The sequence below is a fragment of the Neopelma chrysocephalum genome, unplaced genomic scaffold (genome assembly GCF_003984885.1).
Source record: "Neopelma chrysocephalum unplaced genomic scaffold, ASM398488v2 Primary Assembly neopelma1_25, whole genome shotgun sequence".
Lineage (NCBI taxonomy): Eukaryota > Metazoa > Chordata > Aves > Passeriformes > Pipridae > Neopelma > Neopelma chrysocephalum.
In genome coordinates, this window is record NW_020897694.1 from 43,150,603 (window position 1) to 43,176,981 (window position 26,379).

The 26,379-nt window shown below is 35.3% G+C and overlaps 1 protein-coding gene across 1 annotated transcript in view; it reads right to left on the minus strand.

The window, feature by feature from the left end:
- PRKX (protein kinase X-linked) overlaps nt 1–26,379 on the minus strand; it is a 54,528-nt gene that overhangs the window by 12,013 nt on the left and 16,136 nt on the right. Inside the window, exons 2-5 of the mRNA XM_027675116.1 lie at nt 16,974–17,142; nt 12,657–12,920; nt 6,363–6,482; nt 445–540 (exon numbers count right to left, since the gene is read on the minus strand). Coding sequence (XP_027530917.1) covers nt 445–540; nt 6,363–6,482; nt 12,657–12,920; nt 16,974–17,142 — 649 coding nt within the window. The remainder of the gene's footprint in view (nt 1–444; nt 541–6,362; nt 6,483–12,656; nt 12,921–16,973; nt 17,143–26,379) is intronic.

Sequence of the window (26,379 nt, forward strand, 5' to 3'; positions counted from 1 at the left end):
CCTAGTGCTATGGTCTAGTTGGCATGGTGGTATTTGGTCAAAGGTTGGACTTGATATCTTGAAGGTCTTTTCCAACCTTAATGATTGTATGATTCTATGAAATGAATGAGATCATCCAAAATCAAGGTGTGATTTCTCCTCTTTACTTTCTTACAGGGACCTGCTACCAGTGAGCCTTGTACAAAGTGGAAAAGCATTTAATATCCCAGAATATGCAGAAAAGTAAGAGAGTCAGATACTATCTTACAACCATATCACCAGCTTGAAGTCTACCAGATATATAAGATCATTTGGACTGCAAGTGTAAATGTTATCTAAAATATTTTCCAACATGGTGTTTCAGAAAATCAGAATCTTGTATCTTGTCTTCTAAAAAGATCCTTCAGAAACAGTGCTCAGGAGATGTTTAGAAAGTAAAATATAGTGTTGGAGTCATGGACTTACTTTACATATAAATCCAAATGCCTCGGGAAATCTATTTTGCCAGCAAGAATCTTCTGATATATACCAAATGGATTGTCATCAAAAAATGGAGGAAACCTATTTTAATACAGAAAATTTTGAGAGGTTAGAAAAAGAAGTTCTAAAAATCTTATAAGCAGTATTAGGTTATAGCAATTCCCCTCAGAAATAGCTGATTATGTCGTTCTTTTTGGTACGGCACCATGAACCAAATCCTTACTTGAAGAATAACTTAAGGTTCTCATTGAAAAACTGCAAACATTTCTGTACACAACACGCTGAATGTAGAATTAAAATTTAAGTATTACAATAGAATAGAAAAATATAAAAGGGTTACATTAATACAGTAAAAATATAATTTATCAAACAAATTTTCAGTATTAGAAGTAAAAAATACTTTGCCTTTATCTGTAAAACCCATGGGTGTAGTTTCCAAAAGAGAATTACCATTTTTGACCTTGTCCTGTAACTGTAGGCACACTCTTATTCACCAGTTACTGTTTAAAGTGTTAAAGGACCTTCACATAAAACCACTGTCCAGTTCAGTTACTTATTGTACTTCTTGACTTCAAGTATGCTTTCCTAGATAAGGTTTTTGAAAGACTGTTCAGAACTCTCAAAATGTAGCTGTCTTTCTGTGTGGGACAGATTAAGTACTTATTTCATAACCTTCCCACAATGATCAGTAAATCAAGATGCAATTAAAATTCTACACTTATATTTTCTACAAAGTTCTTCATGAATTTATGAGCTAACAGAGACTGCTTCTTGTTGTACAGCTACAGGAAGAACTTAAAAGAGTTTTCTGTTGTGCTTCCTTTACTAGCACAATATATTACCCTGATTACTGCAAGAGCCTCAGAGTACATCAGGGTGCATCAGTACAGCCAGTATAGGCAGCTTAGCCCAAGTGCCAAGAAATTTCTGAGCGTCAGTCATGTTTTTAAAACCTTCTAAGGGAATGGAATAAAGAACTACTCATTCACTAATCTCAGTCTTGCTTTGCCTTCCGTAAATGACTGAAGCATCGCTCTTACTATGCTTCTGTCTCAAAATGCCTACAGAATAAAAATTAAAAAAAAAAGATTTTGAGTGTCAACCATATTCACAACATCCAAATACTATTACAGTCCAATGTTTAAAACATTTTCACATGACCCTAACATTTTATAATTATTTTCTAAGAGAACTTAACTATTTGTATACATACACAAATACAGTGCTGGTGACTTTGGATATCACTGGTAGCACAAACAAGGGCTCCATTTCATGTTCTTTCTTTAATTTTATGGTACTTGAACTAGCTTATTCCTCAACAAGTACTATACATTATTTCTATTCTGTTTTCAGCAGTACTAATTTCTTCATTTTTCAGCTGATGGACAATGGATTAGCATTTCCTTTGAAATACTGTAAAATTTGGCCATGGGAAAAATCAAATCTCATCAGAATAGTTAAGTAAAGGTGTCCGTAGGCACATAGTAAAAAAACAATAATAGTTCAAAGCACTGAAATGCACAACAAAACTATATGATTAAGGAAAGACTAAAGAACATTTCTTGGTGGTGTTCAGAAAGCCAGAGTAGTTTCATTATGAAAATCTACTTTCCAGGTAACTGAAAAATAGAAGAATCTCAGGAAGAATACTCTGGTTATCAAAAATTCCTGCTTTAACACTAAAGAACAAGGAAAACACTATAAGTATTCAACATGCACAAAATTTTCGCACACAAACTATCCTGCACAAACTTTTTTTTAAAGTCAGGTAATATTAATGTTCTTCACATTCTCCACAGCAAGCTGACAAACAGTACACTCAATTTTCTATTTGTAATTACATATTAGCATCTATAAATGCATAAAGCTATCAGAATGAAACTTTGTGAATATGTATTACAAAAGTGCCAGCTGCAGTAAACTGTACATTACTGTACACTGAGGTGCGAAATCAAGAAGAATAAAAAGGTAATTTTTTACATATTTACATGTTTAAATTGCTCTCGGCTTTCCCACTTTGAAAATCCAAAATTAGAATGTCTAGAGCTCTTGAGAGAAATTTAAATCACACTTCTCTATATAATAAGTTTTTGGCAATGCTGCTTAAAGTGTATTTGAACTATATACAAAATGAGAACTGCTTTGAAAGATTACATAGTTTTCTTATGGACAAACCAAATAACTTGAGTTTGATGCTTCTTGTAAATGTCTGTCTTCAACACAGCACACTTTTTAAACAAAACAACATAAGTATTGTGCTGGAAGCTACCTAATAAATCATCCAAAACCCCTTGAGCTTCAGACTGTCTTCACACAAAAACAAACAGCTGCCTTTTTTCCATCAACTGAAAACAAGCTATATTATAAATAGTAATATCTCTGTAAATGGGACAACAGCTTCAAATCATTCCTTTTGCTAACTTATGCACAACAATGGCACTGACATTAGTCTCAAAGATAACAGATAGTCTGAAGAACAGAAGTTGTAAAACCTCAGGTGAAAACACCCAAGTCTGAGAATATGAATCCGCAGACAAGAACCATTACCACTAAAATGACAGACCAGCACATCACATATGACCACCACTGCAAAAAAAAAAAACCCACAAAGCCCTCATTAATAGGCAAAATTCAGTTAGCTACGTATCTGATGACAGTACAATTACGACAACGTATTTAATGTTAAATAACAAATATATTTTCCTTTATGGTAAATTTTAACAAAACTCATTTACTCAAACAGATCTTCCAACTCTTTGTATTTACAGTTTGTTTAGCTTGTTTAGATTAACTCTACTCTGTGTTCTGTAAAGATTTCTTCTCAACTTTGGTTCTCCCTGCTTTTTCCCTTTCCTATATCTTACTATTTTAAACCTAAATGGGACCTTGCCTTAAATCTAGTATGTGCAGAACTAGAATTCCACGGGCCTCTAGAGATTAAGACAGGGAAATAAGACACCATAGAACAGGAAAGTGTGGGTTTGTTTGTTTGTTTTTCGAAAGACGATTTCCTTACATACACATCAACCAATTCTTTTCAATTGCTTTTGGGCTTCAGAGAGACTAACTTCAGGAAATAACTACCAAATGTCTTAAGTTAATTTACTTGCAGACAATAATTTAGTCTTGAAGTCAGGTTTTGTTCACCTTAAAAAAATTTTTGTATTTCTTAAAACTTCTTTGGGTTTCAAAGGATAAAGTTACCTAGGACTGTTTATGCTTTAAAAGCCTCGACAGTATAAATATCAAGCCACATCTTTAGTTGGTGAGGAAAAGCATTTAAAAACACTACTGTCAACAACAGTTAAAAACCGATAAAACACTAAAAGCATCCACCCTATGTGACAACCTACCCACCTAAAGGGAACACATACAAGCCATAATCTCTGCCTCCCTCTATCCCCCTAAAAAAACCCAACAACCCAGACCTAAGCAGTATCAATTTACACCCAAACAACCCCCCAAAAAAAACCAAACCAAAAAAACACCAAACCAAACAAAAACCAAAACAATCAAAAAAAACCCCCAAAACTCCAAACCAAACCCTATCCCAGCTTTGGATAATGACTGAAGGCTGCTTTTTATTTTTTAGTTTTGGATGGAGTCCCTATGCAAAACAGCATTCAGTTACGAAGAGCACGTCTACTCAAATACTGCAGTAAAGGCCATGACAAAAATCGCACGCAGCTGACAGCTGCTCTGTCAATCAGCCTATATAAGGCCTCAACTGCTTTTTAGAAAAGTGTAATTTACCTCTATTGGTTAAAGGTCTCTAAAGCCCAAGTGTTCAAATTAAGCCACCCCTCCCCACTCCCCCAGAATCCAGGTTTCATCCCTTGAGCCAGATGGTGTCATGACACAGAAGGCCCTACATAGAAATGACTGCAGCTGCTCCCTTTTTTCATGAAGAAGATATGCCAGTCATATTTCAGCAGAATATATAGCAGTCATACTTCAGCACCCTCCAGTCTTGAGGTCTGACTCCAGAAATGAGATCTTGCTTGATTATCACCTGTAGTCAGTATGTTAACTTAGTAAAATAGAAACTTTGCTTCTCTTATTGCTCTAGTAGAAAGAATCCCACGAACATCTCTGTAAGACACACAAAGAAAAAAGGCCTGATATCCACTTACATTGAGACCACAGACCAGAGAGTGGTCCCACTGAAGCCCGTGGCAGGAAGGTAAATCACTCAGACTACAGCTGGGTGACTGCAGCACCTGTGCTCATGTTACAGCACCAGACGCTTTCACCTACAGTTTTCTGCTGTCTAGGACTAAGATTAGTGGCAACAAGACTGCTGGGAATTGCTTGTTCCTTTCATCCCTCTGAGAAGGATTCCTCTCGACCAACTTGGGCTGCTCACCTTACAGGGAGTGATAGAAGAAAGGTGAAGCCTGGTCTCTGCACAGATCAGCCTACATAAATAATGACTTTGTATCAGACCAGTCAGCAAAAGCTGCCTGGGTCAGTCATAACTATTACACCTTTTCATGCTTTTCTGTCTACAAATTGCCTATGCATATGCAAGCCTCCAGGATATTAAGAAAGCAAGCAGTGGGCAGCAATACTGTCCTGGGATAAAGTTTTGATGCTATTGGGTAGACTTCTTCACAGCAATACACACAATGAATTAGAGCTCTGAAGTGATTATCCATCCATCAGGGAATCTGCTTGATCGGGCAATCTGACGAGCTTGTCCAAACACTGGAAGAGTCACCAAAGTTACTACTCTTGAGTGAAAGTGACAGTGCTGACTAGAGAAAAGGATGAATAAATCCAAGCAAGGACATTTTGTTCTGATCACTCCACAGGGCTGCAGATCTACAACGAAAGGCCACAGAGGCAACCTGACACACCTGTGGGGACTGAGAAGGCATAGAGCACACTCAGTCAGGTACCAAAAAGAAGTTCTAAGAAACCAAACTGATGAAATATACTATGTTTCTTCAGAAACTATGAAGGTCTTGCTTTCGCCTGGATTTGTTCTACACCATGGCAAAGCCAAATGCTTTCAAAATCTCTCTCTTTTCTGCTAGTACCTTCACACAATGCAGCCATGACAAAGAAAAGCCAAGGAAAAACACGCAGATGGCTTTTAGTACATAAGCAGAATTTCACATTCTCCCTAATTCAGTTATTTATTGTACTGAAAACAGTATTTCTTTTTTGAAATCAGAGCAAACTAAGGCAATTACTTTTATATAACTAATACTAGAAAGTCATAAACGGTTAATTATATTAATGCCAGTTAATTTAGTTTAAATTTGTATCTTTAGGAAACATTGCTTATCAAACAAATTCCAAAACATCAAATGTAGCATTTGAACAAACTGATTTTAAATACACCTTTAAAGCTTTTCTCTGTTCTTCTTCCTTTGGTTTAAAAAAGAAAATAATTAAAAAATCAGTGCTCAGTAGTAATACAAAGTGTATTAATACTTCCTACTTGCCATTATGCATTTTTACAGACTAAAGCTCCCACTGCAAGTATTATATTGCTATGCTAGAAATTAATTACAGAAGTAATCCTCTTCTTTAGCCTTTAAAGGATTTTATGAAAAAAACCCTAAACTTTGACAAAGCCTGAATTTCCAAAACAGATGGGGAAAAGAGCAGCTGTTACAAAAGTCTTAAGTAAAACAAAAAAAAAAACCCCAAACCAAAAAACCTCAAACCAAAACAACAAACAAAACCAACAAATTCAAAAACCTAAAACATTCCCATAAGAACAGTGATATCTGTTCTTTTGTACAGCTTCCCAATTTCTTGCTTCAGAGGTAGAAATTAAACTAGTATATCAATAATAAATTTAGCCCAAATTTGCTAATCCAAATATTGTAAACAGAACTCGTAAAGACCGTATTACATAATATTGCTGTGATATAGTAATTATCACTTACCCTGACAACATCTCAAATATAAGAATTCCTAGGGCCCACCAATCCACAGCTCTTCCATGGCCTTTACTTTGTATAACTTCTGGTGCAAGGTACTCAGGAGTGCCACAGAGAGTCCACGTTCTGGGAGTAAAAGAAGAAAAAAAGCCCACAAAACAAACAACAAAACCAGACTGAAGTTAAACTGAAACATAGTAATAAGAAAAACCAAATACACACATAAGAAGTACCCAACATATACCTATGTATTTACTGTATATAGAAACAGAAATAAGAAAGGCCTCTACAAGATCTAAACAGACTGCTTTGATGATGCTCTCCACTTCCCCTGTAACAGAGATACATGGAAATTAAGAAACTTCTTGGCTGCAGAAAATGTCTGTGGACTGAGTTTGCTGACTGGTGGTATGATACTCTACCCATTAGGCTGCATGTTTCTTTGAAATTACTAACAGTGGTTTTTCACCCTCTGAGCTGCAGACCCTGGGAGTTCATGGACTACTACTGACAGGCACAGCAGAAGACAAGCCTATTGGCCTTTTCCAGAAGAAGGAAGAAGTTTTGTTTATAAAAACAAAGGGAAGACGGGAGTTAAAAAAGTAGTAGTTTAAATCAGTAAATAGTCACACATACAAGACAGACTCATTTTACAATTTAAGTAAAGTTTCTCAAATAGTATTGAAATGAAACCTGTTATCACTTCCACAATATCCATTAAAACACTTTGTATTTTTAGTTATTTATTTACAAGGTGTAGTTAAGCAAATGTGAGATATGTAAGTGGCATGAAGCAGCATTATTTTTGATGTATTTTAATGTCATTTTTAGTCACAGCTTTCTATGATAAGATAAGGATAAAACAGTGTTATACTGCTAACTAATTGAAATGTATATTTTGAGTTCTGTAAAGACGTGAAATAAGTTGAAATCAGGCAGGTATGTTTACAAAGATCAAATTACAATTTGAAAAGAATATTCTGAAACCAATTCTTCCAGAAATATATTGCTCTTCTTTGTAAAAATGGCCAAGTAGAATTTGCCTGGCTTCACTCCCTTGACTTAAGTTTAAGTATACATTTGAGAAAAAATATGTGCTTTCATTCTGAATAAATTGCACTTACTCAATACCAAGTCAAAAGATGAAAAAGTGCTCACCAATTCAGAGAAAATGAAATAACAGCACAGAATAAGAAAGAAAAAAAGTGTATCACATTTTAAAAACAGTTCTAGTTAGGTATGACAAAGAATAAAGTCACAAATGGTCACTGCACATGATTTCTACCTTGCACCAAAAAACCCTCTTATTGAATATTTGTGAGAGCAGGAAGAATCTTTTCCAAGCAAACTGGTAACATGCTCCTGAACAAATGCATTGAGTAGCAATCACTTTTAGAAGTAATACTAATTCAACAACTTTTCTGAGACTGCAGGGAGGTGATTGTCCCATCCTACTCTGCACTGGTACAGCCTCACTTTGAATACTGCGTGCAGATCTGGGCACATCAATATAGAAAAGACATTAAGTTATTGGAGAGCATCCAAAGGAGGGCAACTAAGATGTTGAAGGGTCTGGAGGGGAAGCTTTATGAGGAACAGATGAGATCACTTGGTTCATTCAGCCTGGAGAAGATGAGACTGAAGAGAGACCTCACTGTGGTCCTCATGAGGGAAAGCAGAAGGGTAAGTTTCAGTCTCTTCACTCTGGTGATCAGTGACAGGACTTGAGGAAACCACATGAAACTGAGTCAGGGGAGGTTTAGGTTAGATATCAGGAAAAGGTTTTACACCCTGAGAGTGGCTGAGCACTGGAGCAGGCTCCTCAGGGAAGTGGTTACAGCGCCAAGCCTCAGAGTTCAAGAAGCATTTGGATAACACTGTAAGGCGCATGGTGTGACTCTTGGGGCATCCTGCACAGGGCCAGGAGTTGGACTCAATGATCCTGATGGGTTTCTCCCAGCTCAGCATATTCTATAACTCTATGAATTATTTTAAAGAGAGCTTTTGGAAGGTTTTTTTCCCTTGTTTTCCTTTTGTTTGTTGGGGTTTTTTAAGCCTTAGCCTATATTCATAAAAATACTTAAGATAAAGGAAGAGGAGCTGTACTGTCAGCCAAGGCTTTAAATGAAGAATTATGACTTGAATTTCTTCAAGCTTGATTTTCCTATGGTGAAAACTAAATTACTCCAGCTAAACTGTCAGAATGCGTTAGACATGCTGTGCAACCAATGTGCTTCATGGCTCTTGAAACTACCTTCATTAGTGTAAACAACGCATTTTTAATTTTTATCATACATTTATCTAAAAAGTTTAAACTCTCATTTTCCAGATCAAGCATACTGAAGGAAACTCTTACTTTCAGCACTGCTTGACACTACTGCCATCTAGCAGTTGCATGGATCAGCACTATGGAATTCAGAAAAAACAGCTGTTGTCTTTTAAAACAAAAATTTCTCCCTCTCCCAAATTTAAAAAGCTATATGCAAAACAGCATTGTATGCATTGTTAATCATACTGATTTAGTCAGCTCTGCAAGTGAAGCAGCTGACAGTTTTACTGTACTTGGGAAGAAGAAGGTTTTCATCCCTTATCAATGTCATTTACATACAAGAAAAAAATAAATCATTTGACCATGACTTCCAGGACCTACACAATTTGCTGGGGAACCGTACAGATTATTAACAAGATCTTTTTATGGAAGCAAGAGGAAAACTGTGAATTAAGCAAAGGCTAACATAACTTGAAGTCTCCTAGCTGCACTACAAAATAAAATTTATTACCACCAAGAAATTTATTCTCACTGACTACACAAAAACAGGGAAGAAGCTCATGTTCTTTTCCAAGCTATGTATTTGTGCTATCAGATGTGTAAGACTTGTGTTTCTCCTTTTGTTGGTCAAGAAACAAACTACTTAATATTTTGGAAAACACATCAAGTAAAAGCTATAAATAGATAACCTGCCTAAAGTATTTTTTTATCATTACTATTTTATGATTATTTCATACTCATCTGAAACTCCAGATCATCCTTTTGAAGATAAATTACAATGCAGAAAAATAAGAATAGACTTTTCCCTTCAAACTGCTAGAAAATATCCACTGCTCTGGGTTTTCAGAATAAAAGCTGAAATGCAGGTAAGCAATAGTTGATAAGTTTGAACATTTAAATTTAAAATGTGAAAATAAAACAAAGAATCTACTGTGGTTACAAAGGTAAGCTATAAAATAATATTCAGCTTACGCAACAGTGCAAAACTATCCTGAATATATTTAGGATTAATCACTTCAAGTTTCTAAAAGACTTTCACAGGTAATTATTTTTAGGAATATAAACTGAAGAAACTAAAATTAACATTACAGAAAAAAAAAGAAAGTTTTAAGTTTACCTAAAACTTTTATAACTTTCTGAGTGAAATCTGAGCATAAAAAAACCCCACAAAATTCCATGCAGATTAGTTTTTAGCTTCTCTGAAAGAACACAGAAATTAAAAAAAAAAAACCAAAGGATACACAAAAAAAAGACCAGATTAGAAAAAAATTTTAATGAAAATACTATACATAAAAAGTGGTATATACTTTTCAGAAAAAGAAAGGTCTACAAATGTAATGGCTGTAAAGTTCAAAGCAAATCCCCTCCCCATCTCTCTTCTTGACATTGCCCCTTTTTTAAAGTATGAATGTACTTACAAGAAACTGAAAAGGTTATTAAGTCTTCAGTTAAGCAACATCAAGGTGGAAAAGAGAAGAAATAAACAGCAGCTGAGGCAAAGACACACTGTTTTGGAGAAAAATTTAGAATTTTTAAACGTACACTACGACTGCAAAAGGAGGAACAAGGATAAACAGAAGGACATACCAACAAGGAACAGAAGGAGAAAAGAAAACCTCCTCTCCTTCCTCTGTCTATATAAAGAAAATATTAAGAATCTAGCCCTTCAGAAATTGTACTAATAAGAAGGTAAACATGTAGGCTGCTTCCCAAAGTGGGAACATGAGCTATGAGCCAGACATTCTTTCTAAAGAGCAGCTTAATTGTAGATGGACATCGTGAACACTTCATGTTTTCACACAGCGTAATGGCAAGAAAGGAAAATGTATACAGCAATACCTCAATTAGGCAGCTACAGAATCTTTCATGTGAAGTATTATGTATCAAGAATGTGTAATTGTATCAAAGGTCTTCTGGAGACTATGCTTTAATTTCCATATCATGTCGTCTTCTCTCTAGGAATATATCTGCTGATCCTGAGTGGCAGGTTACCTCATAATGTTTGAAAAACATAAATGCTTCTTGTCTTATTTTCGCAATTCATATACACTGTACATATACACACATCTACACACATACAAATGTACATGTAAGATTCATATGTACAAATGTCTATCAACATAAAAATGACAAAACATATCCCATAATTTTAATTAAATAGCCTATGCCATAAACAAAAGAACTTACTGGAGTGCATTAGTGGATAAATGGTGACAATTGTGTATTTTTACAGTGACAAAACCAGCTTTGTAAAAATGACTTCAGCTAATACACTAGCGAGTGTACTATTGGAACTATCATGTAGTTCCAATAAAACCAATAACACAAAAAACTAAACCAGACTTGCACAGGTGCAAGTCTGTGCTCTAACTGATAATGTTCTTGCTCCTTCTAATGTTATGTTCTGTATTTATATTACCTGTTGTACATTTATAAGTAAATCAGCTAGGAAGATAAAACTACTATAGTCTTCTATGATTCAATTTAACACAAGCTGATCGATTTCACTTCCCCTCCAGGAAATATGGGAAACAAAAAAAACAATTAAAACCAGTAGTGATAACTTGTTTTGATGTCCTAAAATGCATTTGAACCAATCCACTCATAGAGATTTATCTTCCAGGTTGAAAAATATACTCTGATGTGAACTATCATCTTATTTAACTAAGGGTTACTTCTGTTTTGTCTTAAAGCCACAGAAATCCAAATCAAGAATAACCACTAAGTGGCAGTATCTACATGTCAAGAGAAAGTCATAAGAATTTGCATGAAAATGTCTTATAAAGAGATTGTCCCACTTTCTTACATGGAAGTAGCATTGCCTCTTTCTGCAAGAAGTTATTTTGACTTAAAAACATAGTATTAAAAGAAAAGGTCAGCATTTGGATGCCTATTTGCTTGCCCAATGGAAACTGAATTCAATCAAATGTGCTGATATTAAAATTCTACGGTTTTCAAACATACTTGCAGACCTTAAAGGTGAACAGAACCAGCTTATCAGTTATTAGCTGTCTACCATTCTTCTGTGCCAAGGCAACCCGGCACTGTGTGCATGTAACCCATGGGGAAGCAGATATTATGACCTCTATAACATGATTTGATTTCTCATCTGAATTTGACTTTGTAAGGGATGCATTAAGTAGTTCCCTCAGATCCACTCAGATCCTTTCAAATTGATGTTGTAGAATTATCCTCACACACTGAACCATCTGTTGTAAAAGCAGCATCAAACAGGTACACGGACGAGTGAAGAGAATAAGCACCTATATAGCACCTAACTAGCTGCCTCAACTAGAACAAAGTAATACTGTTCCCCTCAAGAGATGGCTCAAGGGTATAATACCAAACTTTGTCACATTGCTTTTCTGATACGACAGGCTAGATTTTCCTCAGTTTTCTCGAATCTCAATGCTCTTGCTTCCTTTTAAGAACATGCATTGTCATCTTGGAAGAGTAGTCCAAACAGAGAGAAAAAAAACCTCTGCATTATCAACAAATTTACATATGCTATTAAAGCTTACAGCAATGTAAAAGTTAACAGTTAAATAAACCAATTCTGCTGAAGTTGGCTTCATTGTTTTTGTCTAGATTTTTGCAGTTTCATTTTAGCAACAGGCTTTTAAAATGTTATTCTCACACTCCAAAAATCTCGAAAAGGAAAGCAGAAGGAAACAAGAGTTACAAAACATTTAGCCATTCAATATGTATGGAGGATTATTGTACAGATTTTAATATTTGCTCATATTATTTTACTGAACTCCCTTTACATAAAAACTTCAATATACAAAATCACTCATCTAAAAATATTTTTCTACTGTTGCTTATGTGTGATATTGCTCCCAGTTTTACCTAAGGGGTAATACGGGTTTCCATGCAGCCATTTCAAGATGATCACTTCCTTCATATTACATGACTTGATGTGTATGAATCACATGGGGTGTCAGATGAAGTGCTGAGCACTGAAATCAAACCTTTTTTTTCCCAACTGTTTAGCAAGCAAAATGTAATTACCATAAGAAAACCTCACTTACCTATCCACCAGCTTTTTAGCAAATCCAAAGTCAGTAAGCTTGATATGTCCTTCTTTGTCCAGTAATATATTTTCAGGTTTTAAGTCTCTATAAACTATTTCTTTGGAGTGCAGGTATTCTATTGCACAAATAATTTCCGCAGAGTAAAATAGTCCTGTGCTGTTGTTGAAACGTCCCATGTTGCGTAGGTAACTAAAAAGTTCTCCTCCTGGCACATATTCCATTAACATATATAAAAAACGTTCATCGTGGTTGGTCCAAAATCTGTAATAAAAGTATTATTTTATTGAATAAAGCAATTACATCTCCGATTTGCTTTAGAAGTAAATTTACATAAAATGTACATAACTAATTTCTGATGTCTAGTCTGCAAATATTAAACCCCCAAGAATCCAACAAGATTATGTAACAGACATTCAAGGTAGCTGATTTAACCTGCAACATAAAACAGATAGTTGAGGATAAGTACAGTGCAAGCCAAGGAAGTAAATTAACTGATAAACTCTGTTGCATTGTAGAAAATAGGTCTCTGCTAAACACCAATTAACTGACTTGATATAAAGACCAGACATTTCTTACACACCTTATATTTTATGTAATGAAATACTGCCAAAGTGATGGGGGTGAGCAGAATCTGCTTTTGTAAAGACTTTCATGACAATACGTTCAAAATAAGACATCACAAAGTTGTCCTGCTATCTCTTCTTCCCTGGAAATACACAACCCCAGCTAAAGCATCAGATCACAATGCTTGCTCTTCTATGGTATCTTTTAACAAAAAGCAATAGGAAAGCAAAAATGACAGCAAAACAAGATTCATTTCTGTACCTCAGAATCAACCTAATGATAAGTACCTTCCATTCCTCAGACTGTCACCTTCAATTTAAGAACTATTATTGTGGTACAGTCATTATTAGTGTGCAGTAAAGAACAGTAAAGAACAGGTAAGGGAGAAAGAAAATAATTCCATGTGGCTTTAAAATGCTTCATTACAGAATACAGTAATCTTCTCTCCCACATTCCTCTAAACTAAGCTGTTTTTCTTTCTATCCCCACTAAACAACTCACATACCACACACTCAAATGTAACTTAACAGTTAAGAAGAAACTAAGTATCTGGTAACAACACCTTGAAGAACACTATCATTAAAAAAAAAAGAGATAGCCCCAATTTCATAATAAAAGATAGAGAACATTGTATCCCTACCTACTTTACTGATACAAGAAGAGAGCCTACTTAAGCTTCTAGTAACTGCCTCTGCAGTATCACAAGTACTTCTGCAGTATCACCTGGCACTTAATCAAGGCAGAGAGCCTCGGCAAAGACAGAGCAAGCTGAGGTCCCAAACACATGAATGACTTTTACTCAGTAAGATTTTATTTTTTAATACCAGCACTGAGGCAACCAAGAAAATGAGATGGACTACCAGACATCAGTAACAGCTCTTCCATTCCTTCAAAGTGATGAAGAAAGCAGAGTCCAGGCTTGCCTTTGCTTTTATGGAACTTCTTCCCTATCAACATAATGAATTGACTATTGATGATGTCCACAGTATCTTCATTGACTGTTAGTAAAAACACTCTGGAGAGGTACTTTAGGTAGTTAATAAATAATAAACAATGAAAGAAGAACAGGAGTGGGCAAAACAAAGAAAACCACATATTTAAAAGAACACGTACGTGGAGAGAAAGAGCAAAATCTGACAAAGAATACAGAGGGGAAAAAATGGAAGATCTAGACCATTAAAACAAAGTAGTTTTACAGTAGTTTCCACAGAAAAAATGGATACATTATTTGATATACATGAAAAAGGGCAAAATTAAGAACTTCGATACTTGCAATGGAGATTGCTTTAAATAGTAATTCCAATACAAAAAAAGAAGAAAAAATCTCAGAAGCTGTGATCAGAATAATATGCATGGTGATGTTAACTCTACAATTCAGCTTTACTACTTGAACTTTCGATGCCATTGTGAACTCTTACAACCAACCTGTTTTAGCTTATAGGACTACAAGACATAGTGGACTTTTATTAATTCTTGTTCTCTTGAAAAAAAAAAATCAAAAGATACATGTCAACATTACAGCTCACTATGAAGTGTTGCACACAGAGGTATGATATATAACTCAAACATGCAGTAAAGATTGCAAGCACCAAACAAGCATTTACAAAAAATTGTTTAAAAAAATATGTAGATAAATAACTTAAGTGTCTACAGAAAAACCGGACCTCCCTAAGTGCAGAAAAGACATTTCTCACAAGCAACAGGAAAAGGAAAAAGTTATATAAACTCTTTATATATAGCAAGACATAGGAAGGACGAACACTGGAAATCAATTATGTTCAGCGTTACTTATTATTTTCCATCATAAAATGTTGAAGTATTGTGCTTCACTGACACAGATTCCTTAAGGAAAATACCATCCATGTTTAAGATGGTGAAGTTAACTGAAAATATAAAACCCAGAAAGTAGATAACACAGTTTAAAGGCACTGAAGCAGAACTACATTAATTTTTTTCCCCTTTTTGCTAAACACTTAATAAAACACTTTAAAGAATTCATAGAAAAATCCACATCTATTGGGCAGCTGAAAAAAAGCTGTTACCCACATAAAAAGCTATAGAAAGTGTTATTTGTCATACAGTCAGTGATAATCACCCATGAAAACTTGTTTAACCTAAAGCACACAAATATTATTGTGACTTAAATTTTAACTACCTCATTTCAGCTAGGTTGCTTTGAGTTTCCTTTGCCAAGGGACAAAGGCATCACATGGACAATTACATGAGCACAGCTGATGCAATGTCTCATTGGACATTTCAACAGAAAAGGCACAGCTCTAGAAGACGTGAAAAATGTTTGCCGTGCACACAAGTAAATTGCGTCCTTTGGCAACTTAAAAATCTGATATTTTGGAAATAAGGTATGAATGAAATTCAAGAAAACTTACCAGTTTGGATTTTTGATCACTTCTGTATGGACATGAATCCTTGCATCCCTATCTCTGACATGTCACAGAGGTTTCTCTATTGTCACTCTTCCTGACACACAGACCTATTTAGCTGGGTTTTTTTGCTGGGTTTGGGGTTTTCTTTAAAGAATTTACTTATGTACACAGACATACACAAAATCCTGTTCCCCCTGTTCCATCCCTATTCCAACCAGTCTAACCAGATGCACTCAGCCTCTTCATCTTGCTTTCCTCCAAGCATCTCAAACTCCACACACACCATACAACTCATCTTACTGATACTGTGCCATACACAGGATTTCTGAACACTAGCTGGAAACTAATAGCATCGTGATGCTGGAAAAAGCAACAACACACCAGAGAAAAAGCCTCCTCCTGCAGGGCTCATTCCGTCTTCTGAATGACTACCATGCTGTTCCTTCTTCTTTTCTCTCTGATACTTTCTGAGCTCTGGGAGGAGACTGCACTCCCGGCAGCTAGAGATTAACTAAGGCTAATTTTGTATACTTTTATGTAAAACTCATTAAGGTAGGTAAATGCAAAACAAATCTTGGTCAATAGCCCTGTATCCATGCATGAGAAAATATAAATGGAAATTAACTCTGCAATTACCCAGAGTTTTAGTTATCCAATTAATAGCTCTGGACTCAGATACACAAGAAATACTGTGGTTCTGTGAACAGAAAAGTATTATACCTTCCATCTTTAACAATGGGATTATTGGGATCATTAGAATTACCATAATTCCATGAAAAAAAAAAGTGTTCTTTATGAAGTGTGTTTAAAACATGTTTCTCAATAGGTTCCATCACTTAACAACCTTAAATATGGGAATATCAAAGTCCAAGAAGTGCTGCAGTTATTTAAACTCCTTAAAAATAAAGTTTGCAAGAGTTCACATAAGTTTTTAAAAAGCAGATATTTACATTTAACAATATCTTTAGCTAGATACCTACAAGACATACATGTAAAAATACTTTTATCACATTTCTAACATCAAGAATCATTCTAGAAGTCATTTTGATGAGCAAATCCTAACAATTCTTCATTAGTATTTTCCCCTCACTTAAGAAGATTTCTCTTCTGCAGCATGAAAATAAGAGACAGAAAAATTCTTATCATAAATTATTGCCTGAATGTTTAAATTATGCATCTTGATTTTAAATTCTTCATTCTTCTATAATAAATATTTTAGTCCAGAGTCTATTTTAGTCTAGATTATGTAATAGAAATTAAATGCTCAGCATCGGTTAATTTACATAAGAAGTTGCAATGAGACTCTGGAATATTGTAACTGCACTTAATGCATGAGTTAAACGAATTAAAAAACACAAGAACTTACAATCTGATCAAAAAGGGGTGGTTGACTTCTTTTAAGACAGACTTTTCGTTGTGCACGTGTTGCTCTTGTTTCAGTCGAATGACATCAGGAATGCTCATTACTTTCAGTGCAAAGTAACGTTTGCCCATTTTTTCCTTCACCAGATGAACACGTCCAAAGGTACCCGTGCCTGAAAAGTTGAAGTAGAAACATCAATTTACTGTAAAAGGAGAAAAAAAAACAGTGATAACTTGCTAAATCAAAACCTACGGGAACTCAATTCCAGGTTAGTTTGTTTTGGTTTTCCTCACATTTTCCCATATTCTACCTGTTTTCACAGAATTCTTTTTCTTGGGATTTCTCAATTTTCTTGATAATGATTTGATAAAAAATAATAGTATTGTGATACTGCAACTCTTTGGATAGATACTGGAAGTATTTCTTGCAAAGAAGAGAAATGGTCCTGAGAAAGAGTAATGGAGATGCACACAAAAAATAAGTATGCAATATGTAAGTTTCAAATGCAACCAATATTAATGGAAGAAGCAAAACTGCTGCCAAATGCAGAAGAAAAGCTGGGAAACACTCTCTTCAACTTCATTATTTCCATTTATTAATTATTAAAACTAGGTAGTTCAAAATCAATCAAGGTTTAAAATGTAAGAACTCATAACACAAAGAACACAAAATACAGAATCATGATGACAACAAAAAAACTTAAAAATATTCATCTCCCAACGTTTGGTGACTGAGAACAACTCCAGTCTCCAATTATTCAGAGTAGGGAATTATTCCCTTAAACATGCACAGATAGGTGAAGTGATTCAGTAGGATAAGGAAGTGATGGGAAAAAAAATACTTAAAAGTTGCTGACCTTTCTAAAAAGAAATTAAAAAAATATCTGCTTATAGTGCTGCAGCATTTTATCACTTGGAAACAGTAGCTCTCTGGCACCCTTTTTTTGGAGTTAATGTATTCCTTTTTCAATTCACTCTTTAAAATATAAAAGGAAAATAAAAAACATATTGACTTTTAAATAATGTATTAGCATTTGTCTATTCAATCATCATCATCATCCAGTAGTCATTAAAGGTCCTTTTCAGTGCATTGAGCTCATGACAATCATACGTAACTGAACTATTTCTTTTAGTTTGAAATGAAAGTTAAAACTAGCATATTTAGCCACATTACTATTTGTAGTGCAGCACAGTGTTACACATTTGGACACACATTTCAGCTCGTTGGATGGTTGCTTATTCTTTTTCAGCTCATTAAACAATGTCATGTAGATTCCATTACAGAACTACACCAGATACTTTTAATCCCATTCTGACAGAAATATGTGCTGCTATAAAGGACACTTGGCGTTCAAACCAAGTGCCTAACTTGTAAAAGGTCACTCTCTCCAAAGAAGTCAAATCTTATACTTGAGCTCACAATCTTCCCTTTCCCTGCACATACCCTAGAAAGGCAGCCCACAGACGCATTACAGGATTATTAATTGGTATGTCAATTGATTTCAGATTATGTTAATCAGTTACCATCAATCTATACTACCAGACAATTTTAATTTTCTAAGATGTGTAACATGTGCAAGGAGATGAGTATGCATATGAAAGGAAACAGATTTTTGAGAGAGAGGTAGGGGAAAGAGACCAAGAAATGAACTTCTAAAATTGCACTAATTGGGGAGAAAAGACAAGGGAATTTTTGCCTCTGGTAAATTCAAGAAACTTGAGAATTTACTTTTAAAATGTTTGTTTTCTTTATGTGTATTCTCACCTAAAACATTCACATTTTATTTAAGTTTTTCTTTCCAGTCATCTGTAATATTGTTTAAGACTATTGCATTTACTAAAAAATAAAACAAAATACTCATTTTACAATCTAGAAACTACCAACTCCAGCAATCCAGTTTTATGGAACTTGCAGCTCCCCTAACAATACAGTTTTCAAAGCCAGCTTTTAAGATAAAACTTCTCACTACACAAACACATCAATGATTACCATTGTCCAAGCACAAAAGATTCTATCAAAGAAGTTTTACGTTCCCACCTGTCCCAAGTTACAGTTCTTTAACCACAAAAACTGTACAGAAGTCTCAGAAAAAGCCTGCTGTTATAACAAAGTAAGCCATCAGGTTACCCTGGAAAATTTATCATGCAATTAAATCCTTTAACAATGTAGTCACATTACATGACTATACCTGTAAACAACTTTATTTGCTCAGGGACGGGCTTTTGCAGTAAAAAAAATCCCATACAAAAATATTAAGGACCAAAAGCTTCCAAGCAGAGATATCTGTTCAAGCTGCTTTAAATACTGATTATTTACATCTACGTTTAATGAACAGAATAAAAAAAAATAGTAACTTAGGTTATTTCAAAATTAGGAGTTGAAATTTAAATTCTGAGTAAAAACACTGTGAGGAATAACTACAGTCATATTGCACACTGAAACTAAAAATCACCCGTCATTTTTGCAACTTCCAAATGCGGACTCAGGGAAATTAACAGTACTAACCCCATCAGCAAATGTGGGTTTTGCATGCATTTTGATACCTGTATGAACAAAGTGCTTCCACAGACATATGCAACAGGAAAGTCAGAAGTGAACACATACCTAATTGCTCCTAGGTCTCTAGTGATTGTGTGTTTCGTGACTTGTTCTACTTGTCCTAGAAATTTTTATTTTAGAATGCTTTACTTTTCCTTATGCTATTGGTCTAACTTTACAAACTGCTGCTCAGAAATAACAAAATCACAAGTTCCATCCATTTTCAAAGAACCTGTCAGGGACTTATTTAGCAATACTCCTAATGTTGAAAACACAGCCTCCTTAAAAAGTCTCTGCCAGGAACAGCAAAGCTTGGCAAGCTATTCCAGAACAGTGGCAAGCACCTAATCTAGAGCGCCTCCGGGAAAACCAGAAGACCACACAGACAGGCGAGAACACAGAACCTCCCTAACCAGTTTTATTTTTGAACTGATCGCAGGCAGTCTTCTTTCAAACATCTTTAACCCAATTTTAAGCAACGATGGAAATCAACAAGACTGTATAGACTAAGAAGTCATCTAATATTTGTTTTCAGACATCTCTCATAATATGAATTTTCTAGCCATCACCTGCATTTATAGCTAATGCAGCCACTAGGCCTGCATTAGTTGGCAGTACCCAGACACACACCCACCACCCTTCCATGGGACTAATTGGTAAGCTTTTTTTTTTTATGCGCAGCCAGTCTTCAAATAACCAGATAAAGTTTGCATACAAAAACAACTATAATTTAAATATCTCACTTCAAACTTTTGTTCTGGGTCTCCTACTCATACTTTTCTGCAAACATTTTTTAAATTTTCTTCCCTGCAACTGGGGGGGCTGAGGGAGGAACAGGATGACGGTCAAAGTGGAAGGCTGAGAGAAGATGATGTTATGGTTGTTTAGCATAGTCAAGAAAACCTAACTCTTTTATATAAACAGGTCTTCTTGTGACTATGTGTAAATTCTGCTCCTCAGATTCATAGTAAGAAAACTAAAAAACTGAAGCAGTGAAGTGGCAGTGTGTAAGATAAAGGCCCAGCTCCATAAATTTGAGGGAAAGTTTTTGGAAGCAAAGAAAGGCAGGGTTACCAGTCTTCCATCAAAGCACCACTGCCTTTTGCCCTCCACGAAACAGACACTAAAGTCACGGAACAGTTTCTGTTAATCCCTGTGAAAGGACTGTTCAACCTTTTTCCCTGATTACCTCAGAGCTTAGCTGAATGAACTAACTGAATTCAACCTTTTGTGACAGATAAGTAAACATTCCTTAGGATTACCTTAAAATAGAAATATTTTATACTTGCACGTTATGAATGAAAGGAAATTCAGTATATACAAATCTGTACTTTATTCTACTGACATTTATTTCATAGCTGGTTCAAACCAAGGGAACTTCAGGGACCTTGTACCATTCTGCATGAGTCCTGGGAATTACCAAGTACTATCCTGCTGAAGGAAGAGCAATGGCTACATATACACATGCATATCCCTACCTGTCTTTATAGGGCATATTATTAGAGTTTTAGAGCAAAAAAAGCACCTCAGAAAATTATACTTCAGTTATTACTAGAAGGTCAAAGGCAGATTTGTGCAGTTTAGTTTATTTGTGCAGGCCCCTTCTCCCTGATAAGGCATATGGCAGGTGAAGGTTTCTGGCCACAAAAGAAAGTGAAGAGTGCCTGTGCTATTTACAACATAATTCAGGATTTTCAGGACTAAATGGGCAAATGGAATAAAAATATGCAAAATGCTAACCACTAATCCAGTACAATCTGTTTACAACAGAAACAATAATTTTTTTTTATCCCATTGCATATTTTATATGGTTGTAGAGCTTGAAGGAATGCCAGCCATCTTCTCCATTAGGTAACCTTCTCATGTTAAACACACACAAAGGGCCAAAACCTGCTAAGGACCAGCCTGGCCTAAATATCAAATGCAAGAAAGGCATTTTCAGTCTTACAAAAGCTGGATTCCCTAATGCCATGCCAAAATACCACAGCCAGTTTCCAGGATTTTACTCTCTTTGAAGCCTGGTAGAAAAGAATAAAGAATGTGGGAATATTTCTGATGCAATTTTAGATACTTTTGATGCTAGGAAAACCAATCCTGCAACTTTTGTTTAGCTAAAACAACTGGTGAGTAGTCATGTAGTGACTATTTTGCTATTGATGTAGGTGACTAATTTAATGCTCAGTTTGCCTCTTTATTTGCTCCCATTAATTAGGCCCGGCTGTTCCAGCTTCCCATCCTTTTAATCCCCAGCTCTTTCTTAAAACCAAGTTTGCCTTGCTTAGATAGATACCATCTGTTTTAATGAAGAATAAACTAGGTCATGTGAGATCTACCACCCTGAGGGCTGCTTTCTGAGTCCCAAAGGTTTTGGTCCCGACTTCGACAGATGCCTACAAAAACCATCAGATGCATTCACTTTTATTTACAGTTAGAAGAAACATTTCCTACTGTGACACATATTAGTCTTTATTGATAGCTACAAGCACAACAGACTTAATTCTGTTGAATATCAGAGACGAACTAAGCAAATTGTATCACATTACAAATTCACTACTGAATGTCAAATTCGTCTTCTATTTAAACTTTGTCTCATTTTGGGATGGAACTTGAACAGCCTAGCCTGGGAAACGGAGGCTGTTAGTAATTCCTGAGGTGGCACAGCAAAGGAAATCAGCCTGTCCTAACAGACTGGTAATCAGAAGATTAACACTTGGGGAAAAGATATGGGGAAACCACAAGGCACAAGTAACTGTGGGCTTCTACAACAAATGATGCAGATGGCACATCAACAGGACAACTCAAAATGAGGATGATGATTTTGGACATCATAGTAGCCAAGTTCACATTTTTATTAATGTTTCAACCCATAAACCAGTGTCAACTGAAAATGCCAAATTCAGTGTCTTTGCTGTTCTGCAAGTCAGCTGTAGATTGCACACTGTAACTTTTAGACCACTGTTTTTATAGCTCTGCATCACTCTAGAGGGTTCGGATCTAAAACTGAAAAACATGTCAGAGAAATAATGAAATTTAAAAGAGGTTCTATAGGAGGTCTTTTTTTCTGTCTAGAACTGCTCATCTCATACTCCTGAATATAAGAAGGAAACGTCAACCCACAATTTTTGTAAAGCTTTTGCATATCCTTCAATGATATGCAGTGAAATGAGACAGTCTGATTAAAAGCACTTAAAAGCATAGAAAATAGAGATGCATGTGTAGTGCTCACCCTGTGCAGCTCTGCCAGAGCAGCTGGCTTGTATGATGCTTTTCATTCATGCATTGTGCTATGATTCAGTTTACACCAAGCATCCCTTGGATAGAGAAAACGTCCTTCTACTTAGCAAGAATGTGAGATAGCAAGAACACAGCAAGAACTATGCCCTCCACATTCCAGGCAAGACCATCACTGTTCAGACTACCTGTCCCAAATATATTTTTGCCAGTGGCATATCAGTGGTTTTCCCTTACTTCTGTTTTGGATTATAGACTCACCCCTTGTCAAACCATTTTTAAACTGGAAGTTCAGTATCATTAAGTCTTTATCCCAGCTCAGCTGAAGTCAAAAAGAAACTAGCAATGCATGTTCAAAGTACAGCCTAGCTTTTGAGTCAAAGGGGCTGCTGTAAGAAATTTCCAAAGATTCCAAAGACCTAGCATATTTTCATGTTCCTTCTTACTTGGTATACAAGGAGTCTATAACAACACACCACTAAAACTACATTTAACAACCTGGAATTCATTATAGTCTCTTTTCAACTTTGCACAAAATTTAATATGCCAGAGAATACCAAGGAATTGTGTCAACAACTCTTGTTGTTGACCCACCCATTTAAATCTTTCTGAACTACAATCCTAATGAACTAAGGACACAGGAAACACTAGGGTGATTAATAGCCATCAGCTAAGTTTCCTGTTTTTCACATAGTTCAGAGACAGGTTTCTGATTTCCAAAATGTGCCAATCAACTGAACGCTGATAGTGCAAGTTCCTTTATAATCTCAGATTTATCTATGTTTTTGGCTCACAAATTATTGTCTCTCTGTAAAAATACTTTAAATATCAGGGTGTCTTTAAACAAAACAAGCAGAATCCTTGGAAATTTCTCCTCTCTCTATTTTTTACTTACTCATTTTGAAATACCAGGAACCAATAAATAAATGAGATCATAAAGACCAACCATATCATCACCTGCTGGTGATGGTAACCTTAAATCCATTCAATTTCTAAAGAGCTCTTAGAACATTGAATTTACATGCATGTCCCTTCACAAAACCTTAACATCTACAATCTTCAGAACAATTCTCATAAAACTGGTATTTCCCTACTTGAATGGTACTTTTGCAACTCTTCCCATGCCTTCCCTTATCTATGACTCGTGAGACACTGATAGAAAGAAGATGAATAAATGAGCAGATGAAAAGCTTTTCCAAATAGGACATTGCAAAGTCATTATTACTTCTACTTTACCCATTTAAATATTGCACTTGACGTATAGATAGGTCACAACTGCAAAACTGTTTTTTTTATAAAAACAGCTCAAACAGAAACCTTTAAAGATGAACTTCCTTTTCACCTAGAAACTAAGCTTCATACTATTTGCTGATCTAAATTAAGGCCCATTGAAATCACATATTTTAAATGATACCAAACACTTGCTAGAAATGAAGTTTATCAATCTGTCTTGACCTGATTTTCAAAAACCTTAGTCTATCATGTTTTAAAAGACAAGCACAGTTAAGCTAAGAATCAGGTACCTGTCTGGCTAGCAACGCATGCCAAGCTAGAACACTAGAAAGTATTAAATTCTCTCTTTCAGCTGATGAGAATTTCAGGTAATCAAAGCATTATCAAAAAGTGTCAGGTTTTAATAGTTGGAAAAGAATCTGTAAATTGGAAATTATACTAGCAAGATAGACCATCTCTGGACTTTAAAAGGTTATTTCATTCAAATCCTATTCAGAGAATTGCTTCTTTCAGGTAGGGAGAGGTTAAAATAAACACATTAACTGAGAGGAATGCAAATATTAAAGAGAAGGATTTTTAACCTGTTGGTTTCTTTCTAAATAATTCCTCAAACAACAAAAGCCAGACATGCAAACCCCATATCTAGCCACCTTCTGTCCATCAGCTGGTGTTCAAAATTCCCATCAAGTTTAGAGTAATTCAGTATTCTTTCTAAATCAATTTGTGCTCTAAGTTAAAAATAATTAAAGCAATTATAAAAGATTAAGGGTTTAAAACCACTACGAAACAGCTTCCTTAAAATGAAACTTCAGACAAATTGATGGACATTTAGGCTAAAAGTAACTATTTTTATTCAAGAGTGTTACACTTCTACTTACCACAAACAAAATGTGTCACAAAGTAAACCAGACTCAGACAAAGAGAAGGAAAACCAACAAGATGAACAAAGTAGTATTCTAGGTATCACAAAAATCCCAAATAAAAATCATTAAAAAATCATAAAAATCCAAGACTCCTTTTGATTGTTTAAAAAATGTAATAAAAATGCTATGACAGAAACATTTTACAATACAATCCAAAGTGATGAATCCTGATCTCTCTTCAGATACTGTTTGATTTTGTGTCTGTGAATGGGTGTGAGTTGTGGATATATAGCTCCTGCTTCTTGAGCTGGGATTAGTACTACTCTCAGTATTTTGAATTGGATGCCCCAGAAGCAGTCTAAGCCAAAAGGGACTGACTAATTTTCTATGAGGACGAATAACTTGCAGTTTACCTCTGGTAGTATATAAATAATCAATTCCAGTAAATCATTAATACATCATTTTTCACTTATTCTATTCAGTTAATGCAAGAGAAGTGTTTCCCAGTGATTTTCTTTTTCCCCTCTCAATGAAGGTAAGAACAAAAGGTAGAACACATGCAGGGACATCTTACATCAGAAAAAAACCAAAACCAGATCAGTTGCTAAGTTTCACACTCACAATCAAGTTTTTTCCCAAGAGAACAAACAGTAAAGCTTTCTCTCTCCATTTATCAGCACTTCTATCTTGACCTTCAGTTTCCCTCTTTATTGGAAGCATTTACAGAACTGTTTTGGCTTGTTGCTTTACTCAAATTCAGCATGGAGATATTTAATTCAACTATTTGATATAGTTGATTTTTCACCAAAAAAACCCTCCAAAACAAAATAAACTCCCCAAAACTAAACAAATTGCCATGTCACAGTTAAGAGCAGACTGAAACCCTTTTTAGGTAACTTCAACTAAAAGAAACAGTCATTTTGGTCTTAAAAATTTAAAACAGCACCTCTATAGAAAACACACTACTGTTCAGGTACTTGAAATATTGTTCTAGCAGCTTTTGTTCTGTCAGTTGCTACAGCTGAACATATTAGGTCCTGTATGTTGCCATGAAACATATTATATGCACAAAACTCACAATTATACACACAGAAAACAGAAAATCTTAAAATAAAACTGGCCAGCCAAACAACTACAAAACATGTCTGTGCCCAAAACTCATGTTTTCATCTGAGAAAAATAAATAGAAATAAAATTTTGATGATTAAGAAACAAACACAAATGCAATAATCTGTGAAGGATTATAGAACTTAGTTCCATAGAAGTTAATGCTACATGGAGTCTGATAAAAATTAGATCCATGCAACAGCATGGATCAAAACTTTAACAGCAGCCTCCTCTGAACTAGGTAAGCCTAAATGGGGGTACTTAGTAGGTATCTAAGACCTGATTAGCAACCTTTCTTTTCAACCCAGAAATGTCTCTACACACTTATTGGATTTTTACACAATCAGTATCTTTTTGCCTGTCCTAAAACTCAGCTTTTCAGAAAGAACTACTTGCTGCAAGTCAGCCCCATATTAATGCAAAGAAAGCATGAGGCT